Consider the following 16,006-nt stretch of genomic DNA (forward strand, 5'->3'; position numbering starts at 1 on the left):
ATATATATATATATTTTTTTTTTTTTTTAAAGAAGAGGTAGTTTTGAAGTGACCTGGAAAGGAAAGGAATTCTTTGTATAGTAGATGGAAGGAAACAGACTTTGGAAGAGGAAAAGATGGGGAGAAAAGAACAAGGATAGGAATTTTAAATTGAGCCAGCCAAAACAAAAAAATTAAGTTTCTATTACCAGAAATTTCTGTTCTTTTGTCTGATTTTTTTGAAGCAAATCAGCAACTGCTGCAGTAGAAAATACATTGTTGGCTTCGCTGGTATAACTTGAAGCAATTTCGTTTTATAGAGGATGGTAGTTATATCCTAGAGCTGTGTTAACACATTAGCCATAAGCCACATTAGACTACTTAAGTTAATTAAAACTTAAATAAAAATTTAGTTCTTTACTTGCCACATTTCAAGTGCTTGATAGAACAATTCCCTGTTAGGCAGCACTGTTGTAGAGAACTGAACTGTCTTATATATTACCGTTCTTGAAAGCACTGCAATGTCTGGCGTGAGACTCACTTCCATGTATTGCAGGGTTTGTGTGAGAAAATTAGTATTAAGTACCTGAAAACTTTTATGTTAATGCCTTTTCCATTCCGTATTCCAAAAGTTGATGGCTTTTATGGTAAACTAGTAGTCCTATGCATCGTGTGCCAGTAGGCCACTATTGCCCTCTTGTAGCTCTCGCCTGCTGCCCCACCCTGCTGTAGTTCCTCCCTTTCCCCTCATAGCTTTCTGCCCTGCCCCCTCCTGTAGCTCTCTGCCCTCCTGCAGATCCATGATCAGGTCATTACACCCCAGGATGCAACAGATAAATATTCCTCTCATTATATAGGATAAAATTTTAAGGTTAGGTCATTCATTCTAACCATACTGTTTTATGAACATATTTGAAATACTGTTTCTAGTACATAACAGAGGCAATAAAATAGGGCAACTTGGAAGGTAGAAGCACTTTTAAGATCCTTATATTAGAGATAATAGATTTGAAATATATTTTAACTTGGAAAGGTAGAACCTGGGAAGAGACATTAAAGATTGAAATTTGCAAATTAAAATAATCTGAAAAGTTTACCTAAAATCTAGATTGAATATCCATTCTTAGAAATTTATTTGAGGTAAGTCAAAATCAAAATTCAGTTTGATAAATAATTAACTTACAGAACTTATTAGCAGAACTAATAAGTAGTCTAGGTAGACTATGGCTTACAATCATAGAGTCATAAATGATCATGAAATCAGGTTATTTCTTTTTTAAAAATATATTTTTTATTGATTTCAGAGAGGGAGAGAGAGAAAGTGAATCATTGATCAGGTGCTTCCTGCACTCCCCCTACTGGGGTGGAGCCCAAAATCCTGGGGATGTGCTCTGACTGGGAATCAAACCATGACCTCTTGGTTCATAGGTCTGTGCTTAACCACTGAAACACATCGGCCTGCCTATTTCTAACTTTTCCAGAAACCACAAGAAAGGATAGTCCTGGCCACTTACAGTTTATTTTTTAGTCTTTTATTGATCACAAATTACTGGCTAAGACTAGGAGTCTGTATTGTATTCCTTCATTCCTATTACTGGAAGTTCAAAACAAAGCTAGTATTAAAAACCCTGGACTCTTAGATTAAAAAGTGGAGTCCAGGTAGCTAGAACAGGTAAACATGAACAAGTTGCAAGTTGTTGAACTGAAATTTATGACTTTTGATTTAGTGAAATGTGAAGACCCTGTCATTTTGAATGAATAAACTGGTAAGGTGGCATAATTTAGGTCTGGAAACAGCTAATGCATGAAAAGTTTCAGAAGAAGCACACAACTTCTAAAAATTTGGAATGCTCAAACAGCTTTTTAAGCAGATTTCTAACATATAAGGAAAGGCAGTCTATAACTTGATTAAGGTCTCTTAGCTTCTCAGTGATAATGTACTTCATCACATGAGTTAAAATAGAGAAGACACTATTTATTGTAAAATTATAATTTATGTATTAATGTATAAATACTATAAGCTTAATATTCTTATTTTAGAGTCCGTGTGTGTGTGTTTTTAAATTTTAAATTGATTTTAGGGGCAGGTTGGGAGAGAGAGAGAAGAACATTTTGTTGTTTCACTTATTTGTGCATTTATTGGTTGATTCTTGTATGTGCCCTGCCTGGGGATTGAACCTGCAACCTTGTTGTATCCTGATGATGCTCAGCCAACTGAGCTATCCAGTCAGAGATAAGCTTAATATTCTAAAGTAGGGGTGTCGAACTCAATCAGAGAAGGGGCCAAAATCTAAAATCCAGCCTAAATCGCGGGCCGAATGGTTTACTGAACAGTCATAAACTGACAATGTCATAAACTGACAGCGGAGTGCAGTGATGACAGCGCGGTGCGGGCCACATTGCAAGGCCTGGCGGGCTGGATTTGGCCCACGGGCCTTGTGTTCGACACATGTGTTCTAAAGGAAGGAAATATGAAAACAATGTAGATTTAATTATTCAGTGGGTCATAAATTATTTAGCTACATGAAAGAATGGTATATTTTCTGAAAATTTCCTAGATTTAAAAAATATTGTTAGTTTTCAAGTTGACATTTTACCACATTGAATTAACTCCAACTTAAATGTATGGTTATTTTTAGATATTTAGGATAATGGAGGAGAGAGGTTATAGTATGGCTTTCTCTAATTCAAGAATTATACTCAAATATAGACTTTTCCCAGAAAAAGAATTACTATCAATTATACAGGAACACAATATGACTCTAAAGTCAACTAAATTGTCAAGTTGTCTAGTGCAGTATTTCCTAGGCTTCAATGTACATATGAATCATGTGCAGATCTTGATAAAATGCAGATTCTTATTCTGGAGATCTGGGGCAGTGCCTGCTGATGTAACAAGTTCCCAGGTGATATTGATACTGTGGTTCTGAGTGAATATCAAGTAGAGTAACCTGGGATTCTGAATATTTTTGAAGTAATTTTCTGTCGCAGCAAGTCCATCATTTCTAGTTGCTCAGGTCAGAATACTTGGGAATTATCCTGGATTCTTGCTCTCTAACATATGCCCCACATTCAATCTTGTCAGCAAATCTGTATAGATGTAATTTGAAAATAAGCTGGAATCTGAATACTTTTAATCACCCTTGCTACTACTCTGGTACAAGCATTGTCATTCCTCTCTAGATTATTGCGGTAGTCTTGCTGGCTCTGCTTTTCTCTTTACTACTCTTCTGCTTAAAATCTATAATCCCATCTCACTCAAAGAAGCAAATGTCTTTACCTGTCTTTAAAGGTATTGCATGACTTGATGTTCTATTACCTTTCTGTCCTCATCTGCTTTTCATCTCTTTCACTCTATTCTAACTGCATTAATTTTTTTTGTTTCTTTTTTTTTTTTTTAAAGTTTCTTTATTGATTAAAGTATCACATATTTGTCCTCATCTCCCCATTCCCATCCCACACCCCTCCCCACGCATGGCCCCACCCTCCTGTTGTCCTTGACCACTGGTTAGGCTCATATGTATGCACACAAGTCCTTTGGTTGATCTCTCTCCTTTATCCCCACCCTATTCTACCCCTCCCTCTGAGGTCTGACAGTCTGATCCATGCCTCCTTGTCTCTGGGTCGTTCTTGTTCATCAGTCTATGTTGTTCATTATTTCCCCTAGATGAGTGAGATCAGGTTTTTGTTGTTGTTGTTGTTTGTTTCTTGAACACACCAGACATCCTCTCCTCTGTCTTTTAATTTTCATATTTGCTGTTCTTTTTGCCTAGAATACAGTTCCCACCTAACTCTCTCGCTTGCTTCTTTCAGATTGCTAATTCACATGTCACTTTATCAGAAAAGCTTTTTCTAAATACTATTTATGACATATTAGCTTCTCTACTTTCTCACTTATTAGCCATGCTAATTGTATGGCTTTTTAAAATAATTGTATTATTTCTTCTTCTCAACATCTAATATACCAAATATTTTACTTTATTTGTTTTACCTTCCTCACTAGAATATAAAGGCAGGAATTTCTGTCTTAATCATTTCTATACTTTGGGCATTGCCTAATAGTATGGCAATAGCACTCAATAAATTTTTTAATTAAAAAAAAAAGCCCACAATATGTCATTGAGCCTATCTTGGAATACCTTTATTGTTATTCTACCTCCCTTCAGAATAGCCCATTTCATTTTAAGATAACTGCTAACCTTCTCCTTAATCTTTAGGTTCTTACTGCCCTACCTTTCTGCATATGATATAGTCACCTTCCCTGGACATTCATTGTTTTGTTTGTCCCTAAAGAACAGCAGACAGACTGTGATTGAATTGACTCTTTTTAATGATATTGCTACAACATATGTTTGATATTTTGCTGTCTGTGGATCCCTCTAATATTTTTATGTTTTCCCATCTTATGTTTAAGCCCTTTATCCATTTTGAGTTTATTTTTATGTATGGTGTAATAAGTTGGTGGTCTTGTTTCTTTTTTTTTGCATGTATTTGTCCAATTTTCCCAGCACCATTTATTGAAGACTGTCTTGACTGCATTGTATGCTCTTGCCTCCTCTGTCAAATACTAATTGAGCATAATGTCTTGGGTCAGTTTCTTGGTTCTCTGGTCTGTTTCATTGGCCAATGTGTGTGTTCTTGTGTCAGTACCAGGCAGTTTTGAGAACAGTGGCTTTGTAATATCTTTGTTCTTCTTTTTCAAGATTGCTGCAACTATTCGGGGTCTTTTTGTGTTCCATATGAATTTTTGGAGAGTTTGTTCTCTGTCTGTGAAATATGCCATTGGTATTTTAATGCGTATTGCATTAAATCTATAGATTGCTTTAGTTGGTTTAGACATTTTAACGATGTTGCTTCTACCAATCCATGAACATGGTATATTCTTCCATTTGTTTATATCTTCCTCTGTCTCTTTTTTTCAATGTCCTGTAGTTTTCTGAGTTACAGGTCTTTTACCTCTTTAGTTAAATTTATTCCTAGGTGTCTTAATTTATTTGGTGCAGTGGTAAATGGGATTGCTTTTGTTGTTTCTCTTTCTGTGAGTTCATTATTGGTATATAAAAAAGCCATGGGGAGAATCCAAGATGGCTGCTCGGGTAGGCAACTAGCCGCAGCCGCACACAACAATTTTAATAAAATACAACTAAAATATAAAATGGACATTACCCAGAACTACAGGAAAGTCGACTGACTGGAAATCCTACAACAAGAAGCAAGGAGAAAACCAGAAGGAAGCACGGAGGAGCTGTAAAAGCCCAAGGTACGGAGACACGCGGCGCGCGAGAAGAGGACGGAGCTGGAGAGGAGGGAGGCCGAGTGCCTGGCGGGCGTTCCCTAGCGGAAAGGAGATAAAACTCCGACTGTGCTGGGCCCCTGACTGCTCTGAACCCCAGTTCTGGGCCAGACCCCGGGGACTCAGGCTCAGCCATAGGGAGCTGGGCTGTAAGTCGGAACCCCGGGGAAGCGGAGAAAGGAGGTCCCGGAGGCGCGCACACTGCCCCCAGAGAAGGGACGGTCGGCTGTGCCGCGGGATTGCCCTGACGGGAAGGAGACTGGGGCTCCAGACTGCTGTGAACGCCACCTCCAACTCCACTTCCAACTGAACTGAACCCCAATACCGGGCTCATTGTGGGAGAGCATAGACTGTTTGGCAGCAGGCGAAAATCGAGGGCACCTTTCTCTCAGAGGCGCCGGCAGCGAGCACTGAAGGACCCGCATAGGGCGGGGCTGACAGAAGCCAAAGCTGCAGGCTCCACCCTGAAACCCCGCCCCATCTGTAACTGCGAAATGCGACAACAAAATAGATCACAAACGAAAGAAATGGAGGACAAAAAGCGTCTGGATATAGAGTTCAAATCTACGCTTATAAGGTTTTTCAAGAATTTCCTAGAAAAGATGGATAAGGCCTATGAGGATATGAAAAGAGACCATCAAGAAATGATAAGGGAACAACAAGAAATAAAAAATACATTGTCTGAAATAAAAAATATTCTACAGAGTCCTAAAAACAGAAGGGAAGATCGCAAGAATCAAGTCAAAGATTTGGAACATAAAGAGCCAGAAGACACTCCTCCACAGAAGCTAGAAGGCAAGAGAATCCAGAAAATTGAAGATAATGTAAGAAACCTCTGGGACAACTTCAAGCGAACCAACATCAGAATTATGGGGGTTCCAGAAGATGAGAGAGAGCAAGATATCGAAAACATACTGAAAGAAATAGTGACAGAAAACTTCCCCCACCTGGTGAAAGAATTTGACTTACAAGTCCAGGAAGTGCACAGAACTCCAAACAAAAGGAATCCAAAGAGGACCACACCGAGACACATCATTATTAAAATTCCAAGAGCAAAAGATAAAGAGAGAATATTAAAAGAAGCAAGAGCAAAGAAGGTAGTAACTTATAAAGGAGCACCTATACGATTGTCAGCTGACTTCTCAACAGAAACCATGCAGGCCAGAAGGGAATGGCAAGAAATATACAAGGTGATGAATAGCAAGAACCTACAGCCAAAAATAAGCTACCCGGCGAAGCTATCACTCAGAATCGAAGGCCAGATAAAGAGCTTCACTAATAAAAAAAAGCTAAAGGAGTTCATCACCACCAAACCAGAATTATATGAATTGCTGAAGGGGGTTCTTTCAGAAGAGAAAGTAAACAAAGATAAAAATTATGAACAACAAATACGTAATTATCAACAAGTGAATCTAAAAACCAAGGAAATTAAAAAAATCTGATGAACAATATTAACTGTTGAATATAATAGAATCAGAGGTATGGAAGGGGAGTGAACTGACGATTCTTGGGGAAAAGGGGAGAGGGGGGCGTGGGAAGAGACTGAACATAAACTGTGCACCTATGGATGAGGACAATGGGGAGAGGGGAAAGGGCAGAGGGTGGGGTGGGAACCTGGTGGAGGAGAGCAATGGTGGGGGGGGGGGGGGAAGGAACATTTGTAATAATATGAAAAATAAAAACTTATTTAAAAAAAAATAAATAAAAAATAAAAAATAAAAAATAAAAAAATAAAAAGTTAAAAAAAAAATAAAAATAAAAATAAAATCTGCAGAAAAAAAAAAAAAAAAAAAAAAAAAAAAAAAAAGCCATGGATTTCTGGGTGTTAGTTTTGTATCCTGCTACATTGACAAATTCATTTATTAAATCTAATAGTTTTTTGATGGGGTCTTTAGGGTTTTCTATGTACAATATCATGTCATCTACAAATAATGACAGTTTGACTTCATCTTTTCCAATTTGGATGCCTTTTACTTCTTCTTTTCTGATCGCTATCGCTAGCACTTCTAGTAGTATGTGGAACAGGAGTGGTGAGAGTGGGCATCCCTGACTTGTTCCTGTTCTTAGGGGAAATGGTTTTAGTTTTTGTCCATTGAGTATGATTTTGATTAGAGATTTGTCATATAAGGCTTTTGTTACATTGAGGTATGATCCTTCTTCCCACTTTGCTGAGAGTTATCATGAAAAGGTGTTGGATTTTGTCAAATGCTTTTTCTACATCAATTTATATGATTATGTGATTTTTATCTCTCAATTTGTTTATGTGATGTATCATATTTATTGATATGTGGATATTGTACCATCCTTGCATCCCCAGAATAAATTCCACTTGGTCTTGGTGTATGATCTTTCTAATGTAATGCTGGATCTGATTTATTAGAATTGTGTTAGGATTTTAGCATCTATGTTCATCAGGGATATTGGCTTGTAATTCTCTTTCTTTGTAGTGTCTTTATCTCATTTTGGGTTTAGGGTAATGCTGCCTTCACAGAAAGAGCTTGGAAGTGTTCCTTCTTCTTGAATTTTTTTGAATAGTCTGAAGAGGATAGGTTTTAGTTCCTCTTTGAATGTTTGGTAAAGCTCTTCTGTGATCCCATCTAGCCCAGGGCTTTTGTTTGCTGGAAGTTTTGTGTGTGTGTGTGTGTGTGTGTGTGTGTGTGTATGTGTGTGTTTTATTACTGCTTTAATTTCCTCTATAGTTATTGGCCTTTTCAGATTTATTTTATTCTTTCCGATTGTGTTTTGGAATGTTGTATTTTTCTTTTCTTTTTTTTAGTGTCGACAGGAAGTTTAACATGTTCTCCTTTATGTTGTCTGAGTTGTCAATAAAGCTGTTGAATAAAGGAGATATCAGTATTATTTCTTGGAGCAGAGAAAAAAATAGTGACATTTGTTTTTATGAAATCTTCAACGTATTTAGAACATTGTTAGATATTTAACTGGTGACTTATAAACACTAGTGCCACCCTCTCTGCATATCTGTCAGACCTACCTTGCCGCTTTCAGATATTTCATTGTCCCCTTGGCTCTGCTCAGCGCCCTGCACAGTCACCTGGCCACTCAGACTTGAGTCTAGCCCACTTCCTTTCCAATTACATTAAAATTAGTTCTCAAAAATACCATTCCATGCGAGTGACCCTCACACTGCATTCCCAGTGAACTAATTAATCTACTCATTTATCTGTTCAGATTAATTTAACAAAAATGTGGTGAGTACATGTTGAACACATGGTGAGCACACGTCTGACCACACCACTGCGTTCTGCAAACATTGCAATATCCCCACTTGCCACTGAGACATAAAGTCCTAGAAGGAATGTTGTATTTTTTCTAAGAATGTGTCCATTTCTTCTAGGTTGACCAGTTTTCTGGAATATAGTTGTTCATAGTATTTTATTATTATTATTATTATTATTATTATTATTATTATTATTTTACAATCCTTTGTATTTCTGTGCAGCCTGTTGTTATTGCGCCTCCTTCATTTCTGATTTTGTTTATTTGGGTCCTCTCTTTGCTTCATGGTGAATCTGGCTAGAGGTTCATCAATCTTGTTTATCCTTTCAGTGAACCAGCTCTTGGTTTCATTGATATGCATGCATATATATATATATATATATATATATATATATATATATATGTATATATATATACACACACATATATATATATAAACACATATATATATATTTGTATAAGATTGAATTTAAACTTCTCAGTCAACCATTAGAGATACCTCTAAAATCTAACCCTACTTGATTTACATTGCTCTGCTTACTACTCTCATTACCCCTCATTGTAATCTTTCTGATGAACTTCTTGGCATACATGCTTATCCTTCCTCAGTACATACACACATGCACACTCACTTTCTCTCTCTCTCTCTTAGTTTCATTTACTTATTCACTCTTGTTCTTGTCAGATTGGCTCAGTAATTACTGTCTTTTTCTTTTATACTATGTTGTTCCTTTGTTGCCTTGAATTCCTCAACATATATAACCTATCACCTTCAATGAAAAATCTAGTCCAAATTGGTACCTTTTTTTTTATGTTCTAATTGTATTTATTTATGTCTGACCACACAATTTATCATTTAGTCTTCGTTGTTTAATACTTATGTAAGGCTTTTCCTTTCAGTGTACTTGATGGCAAGGAATATAAATATGTACTGGATTATCCACAAAATTTATTGGCTTGTACTGTGTACTTTTATGTGTAAAATAGTTTCTTACAGTTTTGGGTCTTTTTTTAAATATTATTGGGAGAAGGCATATATTAAAAGTCTCTATTATAATTTATCTTATAGGAAACCCCTTTTCAAGGAGAAATGAAGAAGAAAACTGTCTATACCTTAAATGTTGGCGATCAAGAGTATGAAGATATGGAAGGTAAATTTTCATTTTTATAAACCTTGTATGTTGAAAACAAAGTTAGTGTTTTAAACTGTTCATTTTTATATATTTCAAAATACACAGAAGTATTTATTTTTGAATTATTCTGAAATAAGCTACCTGAATAAGAAGTCTAAACATTCCCTCCCTCCCCCTCACATCTTATTTTCAATTGATCTAGGTTTTGGTTTCTTGAACTTTTTTTTTTCTTCTTTAATTTTTGCTCCCTACTTTTTTAGGAATTACATACTTTCTTTGTTTTGTTTTTAAAATAGCACTGATATTTTCCTCTGTTTCTAAAGTTAATATTTTAACCTTAGAGCACTTAACTCTTATCATCCTACTCTAGATTTATATGTTATAGTCTTTCATCATTTTGGTGTCTTATGTTTATTTTTTTCAGAACATCACAAATTAGATGATATTTGATACAGGTAGTATTTGAGGGGTTGGTTTGTCTCTATTTCTTTTCTTCTGAAAAAACCTTAAGTTCCTTTACTGGAAAGTCTGTTGGTGATTAACTCTAAGTTTTTGTATTTATTTTTTCCTCTTCAAAACTATTCAAAGACAGATATACAGTTCGGGATTGATAATTTTTTACCACTTCCTATAATTTCTTTTTTTTTTTAATTTTATTCTATCACTTATTTAGCCTTTTTTTTTTCTTAATGTCTAGAAATCTCTTTTTAGCCTCAATTGTCATTCCCTTTTAGATAAACTGTCTTTTTTAACTCTTTGCTTTTAATATCATTTTCATCTTTAATGTTATTCAGTTTTACTACATTGTTTCTAGGCATGGATTATTTTCATATCTCCTGTTTAAGCATACCTTGTGTATCCTTTATCTGTTGGATTGTGTGTGTTTTTTGTTTGTTTAATTTTATCATTTCCTAGTCATTACTGCTTTAGCCATTGCCTCTCCTTTATTCTTTTCCTCTAGACTTCAATTAGTATGTTAGACTTTGTTCTGATCTCATTTCCCAATCTCTTTCAAAGGTTACATCTCCTTGTCTGTCTCTTACAATCTAAGTAGTTTCCTTAAATCTCTCTTCCAGTCACAAATATTATTTTCTTCTAAGTCTAGCCTGCTGTTCAAGCATTCTATGTAGTAGTTGAAATTCTTATATTTAAACAGTGTGTATCTAAATAAATCCTACATAATAAAAGTGTAATATGCTAAGTGTCTGACAGATCTGTCAACTATTCAGTCAACTGCTCGAGCAGTAACTATGACTCACACTGACTCTAGGGGGCAGAGGCTCTAACTGGTAGGTTAGCTTGCTGCTGGTGTCCGGCCCCTTGGGACTGGGCGAGAGGGCCAGACATGTCCCTCCCTGGCCAGCCGGCCCCCATTGGCCCCAATCAGGACTGGGCGAACTGGCCCTGATTGCCAGCCAGGCCGAGGGACCCCACCAGTGTACGAATTTGTGCACTGGGCCTCTAGTTTATACTAAATAAAGATAATATATAAATATAAAAAACAAATTATTGTTTCTGCAGATTCTTACTCAAAACTGTTTATTTTCTTGTGTTTGGCGGTGTTTGATTATGTGCTCATATTTGGTAAATTTAATCTGGAAACCTGGGGGACTAAATTAGGAATGCTTTGTCCAGAGGATTTGTATTTGTTTTTCCCTAACCAATTCTGGAACCACTAGTACTATTTGAGGGTCTTCGATTAATATGGGAGTCTCTCTCTCAGAAACAGTTTGCCTACCTGGGTTGGTCCTAATGGTTAATCTCCAGATCTGAACACTAGTGCAGACATTTGCTCCCAGGATGATCCCACATTTTCCATTTGTGTGGTGTATACTTTTCATATTTCAGCCGACCATTTCTTTTATTTTTATTTTATGTTGGATCTTGGTGTTTCCTGTATTTGTTTTGAGTTAGCAATGCGTAACTTTGTATATTGGTTACATGGTTGGCTGGATGTTTAAATTAGTGCAAGCCATAAGGGGTATAATTTGGTGTACCTATTGATGTTCAAATTAGAAATATACAAGCATACTGATCTAGCAATTTCATTTTTATGAATTTAATCTTATGTGTTATTAAAAAAACATGAAGCTTTTAATGACATAGTTTTTTTGTTTTGTTTTGTTTTGTTTTTCCCCAGCATTGTTGTAATAGCCAAAGGTTAAAAATAAGTGATCATTCAATAGGTCATCCAAACAAAAGCAAACTGGTGTGTTATTGTGATCCAGCATTTGTATGATGGAGGTTTGAAAGAACATGCATTAGGATTTGTTTGTCTACACATTGAAAAATCCTTGAAAAGACAGAGAAGAAACTTAGTTGTGAAACATTGGGTAGAACTGGATGGTTAGGTATAGATATGAGTGGGTGATTTGTCACTACAAGTATAATCTTTTTTTAAATTTCTAAATTTTTTAACCATGTCATTATTTTACAATTTAATGAAAAATTATTTTCACTTCCTGTTGGGAGTATTGTGCTCAATGAATGTATTTACTATAATGTATCTAGATTGAATTACTTTGTAGTAGAAAGGACAATTTATAGTAGTCCATGATACTGACACAGATATAAGTCATTTGGTCTGGAGAACTTGAAAGCATATATGGCTGCTTTACTTTACAGGTGAAGAAGACAAAGATAATACTGCTACCTCTGGTTTGTTGTACAGTGAAGCTGACAGATGTCCAATATGTCTTAATTGCCTATTAGAGAAGGAAGTTGGTTTTCCAGAAAGCTGTAATCATGTCTTCTGTATGACCTGTATTCTTAAATGGGCAGAGGTGAGTTTTAAATATTAAATGTTAAATGAATATTATATTTTAGTTTCTTAGCATGTCTTCATTCCACCTAGTCTAAAACGACATTGCCTTTCATAAATTATTTTACAGCATTATGTGTTTCCTTAACTTTGGGGAAAAAATTCCTTGTATTATTCTAATTCTGTCAGAATATTTTCCTTTTGTTTTTTATTCAACTTTTTATTCTTTTATTAAAAACATGCATACCTTAAAAAAAACAAAGATAACCTTATAGGCATTAAGTATTTTTTTTTTCTGTTAGAATACAGTAATTCCTCTTCAGTGTACTTGACCTTCTTGAGATAACTGTTTATTACTAGAAAACACATTTTTTGCTTGCTTTATGTTTTATATTTTTCAGAGGATTTTTACATAGATTATTTGATTTCTTCTTTATATCAGCCTTGTGGGATAACCAGAGCAGATGTAATAGTTTCCTTCCAGTTTACAGATGAGGAAATTTATTATTTACATTCAAATTGTTTGAATTCCCTAAGCACATTGAAGTTAATCACTTATCACATAATTGGGATTTTGGAGTTCTCTGATTTACTTATATTTTCATTAATAGTGTGGAAAGGAGAACATAACTGTATACAGACTATGGCTGAGGTTTGGGAGAAGGAAAAAAGATTTGTACCAATTGAATTCATAATAGTACTTGGAAACAGTTCTGTTTAGATTAAAACCTAGTCTGGTCTTTGGCAGAAAGGGTCTGAGGATGGGTGAAACAGCGTTTTGGGAAAAAGTATTTTGGCTTAATTATTTTATATAATTATAAATTTCTGTTTGAAGGAGCATTGATTAATGAAATAAGAGTGCTTATTTTCCTATGCCACTCAACTAAAGATTTCATCTGTGATGAGTTTAGTGCATCTTGGTTTGCTTTGTGATTAAATTTTTTTAAATAGGGATTTTTGCTTCCAGTAGAGAAGCAGTATTACTGAATGGGTAAAAGGCTTCAATTCTGTACTTTTCATAAAATTACTTTTCAGTGATTACATAATTGTGAAGTTCAACAACATAATCTGAGTATGTGTTTTACTCTTATGAAAATTATAGTTTATAAAATAGACATGATTCTCCATTCTTCCTTTACACTCCACATGTATCTTTCACACAGACGTAAGCTTTATTATGGTCGGTGTTTGTGTTCTAGGTTTCTCTAGGATTTGTATCTAGAGGTGTGCACTAAGTACATATTGAACCCTACTAGTCAGTGCTAAACTTACCTATGTTTTTAAATTGTTGAATATTTTAAAGTTGAAAAGACTTGATAATATACGTAGTGTTAAATTCAAAACCTTTCTTGTGTGTAATATTTTCTTTTGTGTTACTCTTTTAGATATAAACATTTTGTTGAAGCCAAATTGCTTTTAAAAGACAATACTTATCTGCTGTATTGCCATAAATTGTGATGAGGGTGGAATGGAGGTGTCGTGGTATTGTTTAAATAAAAGTAATTACCATGAAAGTGGAACATAAATAGAATATTCTGAATTATTTTGTTGTCACTAATTGGGATAGGAGCCATCAAATCAGTTAAATAAACCATTAAATAGAGCATTAAGAAGAGCACAATCAACTAATAATTAATTCATTATATATAACAAATGAATACTGGTTAACAAAATTACTTTGTCTTTGAACTAAATTTTTAGTTTGAATCTTTTATTGATCTGTTAAAAATTAGATGTGTTTTAAAGTATATATATATATATATATATATATATATATATATATATATATATATATGCTGTGACAAATAGAATCAGATTTTAGATTTGCTAGTGGGTTTTTTTATTTTTATTTTTATTGATTTCAGAGAGAGGCAAGGAGAGAGAGAGATGGAAACATTAGCGATGAGAGAGAATCATTGATCTGCTGTCTCCTGCACACCCCTGCAACTTGGGCATGTGCCCTGAGAGGGACCAAACTGTGACTTCCTGGTTTAGAGGTTGATGCTTACCCACGGAGCCCTGCCTACAGGGCATTAGTGGGGTTTTTTTCATGATGGTTAGTTATTAAGCTCTTTCCTCTCATTTTCCTAAAACTCCTCCTGTTTTTAAAATAAGGCATACAGTTTACTTTGGATTTCAGGATTAGGAAATATCTATATTCAGAGTCTCCTAATTGGCCTGGCCTTATGCTAAAGCTTTCTTATATATTCTGTCATTTAAATCACTTTGTCAATGTTTATCTGATATTTAAGACATGAATTCTGAATGCTAATTTGTTTTTAAATATTTCAAGGGATATCCTAAAATTAAAATAATTTTAAAAAATTGATCTATTGTTTAAAATTTTGCTAATGTTCACTTTTAATAGGAAAATAGAAATCAAAGTGAGATTTACAGCATTTGGAAATATACATAGTAAGAAAACAGTACAAAATGTATTCAGGATCATCTTCCTAGTCTTATGTGTCTTTCAGAAATTCAGCTGAGCTATCTGAAAGTTTGTACTAAGGTTCATTAAAATATTCAAAATGGATATCAAGAACCAAAAAAGAAGGACTCATTTATTTATTTCACGTTAACATTTTAGGCATTGAAAAAGTTGTGCTCTGTAAGGGACAAGAAAGGTTAAGGTATATAATAATCTAGGGTATTTGTTTTGGACACATTCCTGAACTTTTTTGTGCTCTTAAAGTATCTATATCCAAAGTCAAAATTAGTTTCATTCCCTTCAAGGTCTAAAATTTGGGTTCATTGGTTATTTAAAACAAAAGCCATGTAAGGACTTTAAAGTGATTAACTTAGTCTTTAGGTATTTCATAGAATCCACTTTACCTGGGACAGAAGATTTAGGATAGTGGAACCTATAGTGGCCTAAAAGGCCCATAACCTAATTGCTTGCCCTTGAGGATACTAGAACAAATCCAGATTAAGCATATCCTCTATAACTATGTTTAGTTTAAGCAACTCATAATAGGTAAGCCTGTTGGTTTATAAAATTGTAGGAATAGAATGTTGAAGTAAACAAAGACATAGTATTTGACAAGTTATTAAGGAAAACTGAATTATTTGTTAAAGAATCAATATTAGAGCTGAGAATCTGAAACTAAATAAAAGATAGCCTTTAAACTAATGAAATATGTAGGGACAATACACTATAAGTATATCAGCCCCAGAAAGTTACTTATTTTACCCATACTGTGAGCCAAAATACAGTCTAAATATATTGAGAGTTTTTAATTTGCACACAAGTTTAACTTGGCACATTTTAAAGTTTAGTTATGCACATATTTTGGTCCACTATAGACCATGTATACTGAGTGGCCAGGTTATTATGATCTCCGAATGCATAATAATCTGGCCACTCAGTATATATCCTATATAATAAAAGGCTAATATGCAAATTGTCCCCTTGACCAGGAGTTCAACCAGCAGGCAGGCCGACCAATCGCCCATGTCCCCTCCCCCTGGCCAAACCCCACCCATGCACAAATTCATGCATCAGGGCTCTAATACACACACACACACACACACACACACACACACACTCTTGAGTGGCCAGATTATGCATTCAGAGATCATAATAATATGGCCACTAGGTGTATA

The 16,006-nt window shown here is 34.9% G+C and overlaps 1 protein-coding gene across 2 annotated transcripts in view; it reads left to right on the top strand.

Annotated features, from left to right (window-relative positions):
• The window catches only part of SCAF11 (SR-related CTD associated factor 11), an 82,961-nt gene that overhangs the window by 24,950 nt on the left and 42,005 nt on the right, over window positions 1–16,006 (top strand). For both annotated transcript variants that reach the window (XM_084876631.1, XM_084876632.1), the window contains exons 2-3: window positions 9,579–9,660; window positions 12,268–12,425. In XM_084876631.1, the coding sequence (XP_084732757.1) occupies window positions 9,600–9,660; window positions 12,268–12,425 (219 nt within the window). In that variant the 5' untranslated portion in view covers window positions 9,579–9,599. The remainder of the gene's footprint in view (window positions 1–9,578; window positions 9,661–12,267; window positions 12,426–16,006) is intronic.

This window comes from Pipistrellus hanaki (genome assembly GCF_964339955.1).
Source record: "Pipistrellus hanaki genome assembly, chromosome: 3".
Classification (NCBI taxonomy): Eukaryota; Metazoa; Chordata; class Mammalia; order Chiroptera; family Vespertilionidae; genus Pipistrellus; species Pipistrellus hanaki.